Source organism: Wasmannia auropunctata, unplaced genomic scaffold (genome assembly GCF_000956235.1).
Source record: "Wasmannia auropunctata unplaced genomic scaffold, wasmannia.A_1.0 LD273517.1, whole genome shotgun sequence".
Taxonomy (NCBI): domain Eukaryota; kingdom Metazoa; phylum Arthropoda; class Insecta; order Hymenoptera; family Formicidae; genus Wasmannia; species Wasmannia auropunctata.
In genome coordinates, this window is record NW_012089373.1 from 11,769 (window position 1) to 15,394 (window position 3,626).

The window sequence follows — 3,626 nt, forward strand, 5'->3', positions numbered from 1 at the left end:
ATATTACATAGTTGTAATTAATAATATTTCTTATTAATAATTAAAACTTTGAGAAAGCATACACTTTTGTGAGAATATTGATTCAAACTTTGTTGGAATATAAATGCACTACTTTGGATTGTTGCATGAATTGCAATATATTTTGTATCTCAACATGACAGACAATATAATATAAACAATACTTAAAACCATTTACATGTATATTGTATTTTTATGAGGATTGTACGTTTACGGCATCCTTTGACGTGTCTTCTGTTAACGCAACTTCTACAGGGTGCGGCCCAGTTGGTTCGGGTTTCTCTTTCGGCAGAACAAACGTGCCTTCCGCTATGTCCGTCGGAGTCATCCAGGGCGGTATAATCTTACCGTGAATTCGCCATTGACCGTACTCATTAGATAAATGTTTTTCGAATACTATGTACTCTAATACGTCTTTCCTTAGAATTTCGCTCCCTTGTATGAGACGGCCAAATCTGTCGTAAATTGCTAAAACCTAAAAACAAAGAGAACATTTTCGCTTAGAAATCGTTTTTATAAAAAGATAATAGATTGCGAAAGAAATGTTATTGAACCTGTTGCGTGTGGAACCGGACAGTAAGTTGTGCGAAAACGTTGTCTTTCGTTAATATGTCTATAGTCCTTGCGTGCACGAGGCGGGCTGGTTCCAAAGACTCTAAGAACTTCCAGTGTATGGTTTTGTCCTTCATATTGTGTGTTATTTTCTAAAAAGTAATCCAGAAAGTAATATACATACATGTTATTATATGTGAGAACAAATGTAACACAAATATTTTAAATTAGCAAGGACACGAGATATATTTGAAACTTACAGGATATACCGTTTCTGTAACGTATCTTAAAATCTCCTCTTCATTTTTACTGTAATTAAAAAAATTTTTATTTAGCATTTTTATTTAGCGTTTTATTTAGCAACATTGTGCTCCAGATGAGTAAAAAAGGCATGCTCTATTAATACTTTTTAAATAATTCTTTTAACTTATATAATACGTTTGCACAATTATAGAAATATTATATTTTCCTATTTCATTCTAACCTAGGTAAAGCTTCATGTGCCTTTTGATAGATATGCAGGGCCTCTTCTAAAAAATATGACGTCTTGAATGAATCGTCAAACGATTTAACTTTTCTGATGGCCATTAGAGATTTCCTCTTTTTGTCCAACAATGTTAACTTTTGCTTTGCTCCCTATATTCCAATAAAATAAAATAAATAATTAAAGCACACATATCTTTCTTGTTATATTTTAAGTCTAATGAAATATTAGACTTTATATACTTTGTTACTAGTTACAATAATAAGAGGTAAAGATAAAGAGCATGTACTTCTTTGCTAAGGGCAGAATATTTTCCATCTCCTTCCGGTGCAATGAAGGGCTCGAAAATTGCCGAAGTAGCACTGATAAACGCTGGTCTTTCCTGCCAAGGTTTCTGCGGTAGGAAACCATGCTCTTTCAAACGCGATCGTATTTTCTCCTTGTCCATTGTAGCAGGATCCTCGTCTTCGAAATTGGGAAGTTTTACTTTAATAACCTTCTGTCTCCTTTCTTTCTTCCATTTGGGATCCCAGTGCTTACTTATATGTGCTACTTGCATAAAATTGTTGGGATGATTAACAGCAGCAACCAACGCCGGCAGATTGTTCTGAAATAGATGTCCATCCGTTTAGATACATTTCTTCGCATTTGAATAGATAATTCTGTGACACAATTAGACTATAATTACATATCTCTGATTTATTTTAATTTAAATTTATGATACTCTTAACAATTATTTTAGTTAAATTAAATTTCAGAAAAAGGTTGAGTAAAACAATTCGATAGAAATTGTTATATAACCTAAGAGAAGATGGTGTCAATCCAAAAATTCTGTGTGAATTAAGAAATGTACAGTTTGAATGAGAACAATTAGATATGTTATATTGTACAATTTCATTAACTTTCGAAAAATGGAGCAGTATCGAGCATTACCTGTAAACACCTTCCGCGAGTGAGTTTTCCGTAAAGAAACACCGGGCAAACGTATCTTGACAGCATTTTCGTGAATTTTATTCCTCGAGAATTGTAGAAACTGCAGAAAGAAAGAAACGGTCATTCAAATTATTACGTATCTATCAATATTTTTCATTAAATTTCGTGTTTATGCTTCACACCACACTCACGTTTCAGGTTATACGAGGCTGTGAGGTTATGTCAAGCCGCGATTGACCGCCGACCATAGACAACAAATAGAGACAGCGAGAGGCAGACGTTGCTGACCGGATCCTGCCGATTCAGGTGCAGGAGAACTGCACTTTTCTCTCACGAATACTGCTGCTGGACGGTCGGTTTTTTTGACATGTCTGACATCTAATTATTGATATCAATCAAACATCACATAATTACATTTTCTGACGTGCAAAAATATTGCCGTAACAATGAGTAGATGAGAAGAACAAAAAGTGGTGTGGCAATGAAGAACAGGATGTTACTCCGAGTTTATGCACTTTGCGCGTGATTTGTCCTAATTTTTTGACAAAACCGACGACAGCGACGACGGCGTGGATGTGGATTCCAATAGCGTATGCGTTATCTAGAGTTTAAACATGCTATGACGCACGTCAGTATGTCGATGGCACGAGGGAGTAACGTCAGTTTGTGTATATTGTGTGAATTCTGAATTAATGCGATTTTCTCCCTCATATTATATAAATGATGTGATTTTCGCTCGAACAAGAGAGAGAGAGAGAGAGAACTTCGAACTGTTTTAACGTGGGAATTATTTATAAGAATTATTTATAGGAATTAAAGTGCCGCCAATGTTGTACAGGACAAGATATTGCCTCTCAAGCAAATCCACAATTTGTTGGGTAAAGATTCAATTAGGTATATCAAGTATACAATATTGGTGATAAAATGTTAACAGATTGATTAATTCTTATACGAAATAAAATTCTTATAAGCGTAGAAGCGTATACGAAAGTTTGCCAAGAGATTATTAAAATGTCCATGTTGTGCCTTATTCTGCAGCTTTTCGTTAAAACTGTATTCTGTAACTTAACTTTGACTTTAAATTTTCTTTAACTTAATATTATTCAATGTCCATGCAAATTTCTGTCGAAGCCTATATAGTTTTAATATTATTTAATGTTATTTAATGTAAATTTGTCTTCAGAGAACACTTATCGCAGAAGCATGTCAGTTTTAATGCATCCTACAACTGACTCCGAAGTGAATACCGACGTAAACGCTATGCAGGGAACTAAGAGACCCATAGAGATAGACAATGGCAGCGAGAACGAAGTCAAGCTGCAAAAGACAGAGGTGGAGAAAGTACAGAGAATCAAGAGGAAAAATCACGCCATGTTGCTTGGCTACGTTGGCAAGGACTACTACGGCATGCAAAGAAATCCTCAAATGAAAACTATCGAGGAAGATCTGATTACTGCCTTGCTGAAGGCGGACTTGATAACTGCGGCGCACTTTGAGAATATACGTGACATCAATTTTCAAAGGGCTGCACGTACCGATAAAGGAGTATCGGCAATTAGGCAGATTGTCTCGCTGAAGCTACGTAAGATGAATATTTTAAATCTTAATCTTATATGTACATATATAAATATATATATAT

At 35.0% G+C, this 3,626-nt stretch overlaps 3 protein-coding genes across 3 annotated transcripts in view; 2 read left to right on the forward strand and 1 right to left on the reverse strand.

Annotated features, from left to right (window-relative positions):
* The window catches only part of LOC105461984, a 10,297-nt gene extending 10,127 nt beyond the window's left edge, over positions 1–170 (forward strand). The window contains exon 6 of the mRNA XM_011708505.1: positions 162–170. Within this exon, the coding sequence (XP_011706807.1) occupies positions 162–170 (9 nt within the window). The remainder of the gene's footprint in view (positions 1–161) is intronic.
* LOC105461983 (probable 39S ribosomal protein L45, mitochondrial) lies at positions 33–2,275 on the reverse strand. The gene is made up of 7 exons (XM_011708503.1): positions 2,179–2,275; positions 1,988–2,087; positions 1,344–1,661; positions 1,055–1,206; positions 831–879; positions 573–722; positions 33–493 (listed from the first exon to the last, which is right to left on the reverse strand). The coding sequence occupies exons 2-7, from the start codon at positions 2,051–2,053 to the stop codon at positions 212–214; spliced, it is 1,017 nt and encodes a 338-aa protein (XP_011706805.1). The 5' UTR covers positions 2,054–2,087; positions 2,179–2,275; the 3' UTR covers positions 33–211.
* Positions 2,276–2,595: 320 nt separating this feature from the next.
* On the forward strand, positions 2,596–3,569 carry LOC105461985 (tRNA pseudouridine synthase A, mitochondrial-like; the record flags this gene model as incomplete). Its single annotated transcript, XM_011708506.1, has 2 exons — positions 2,596–2,881; positions 3,171–3,569. Coding segments are annotated over exons 1-2 (466 nt in total), but the record flags the coding sequence as incomplete, so codon positions are not given.
* Positions 3,570–3,626: the final 57 nt, after the last annotated feature.

What these genes read in the sequence shown, in the direction of transcription:
- LOC105461983 (XM_011708503.1), bottom strand. Translation starts at nt 2,053, where the DNA reads ATGCTGTCAAGATACGTTTGCCCGGTGTTTCTTTACGGAAAACTCACT. An exon ending in TTACAGAAACGGTATATCCT is followed by an intron (nt 723 to 830) that starts GTAAGTTTCAAA and finishes ATTACTTTTTAG; the next exon opens with AAAATAACACACAATATGAA. An exon ending in TCCGGTTCCACACGCAACAG is followed by an intron (nt 494 to 572) that starts GTTCAATAACAT and finishes CTTTGTTTTTAG; the next exon opens with GTTTTAGCAATTTACGACAG.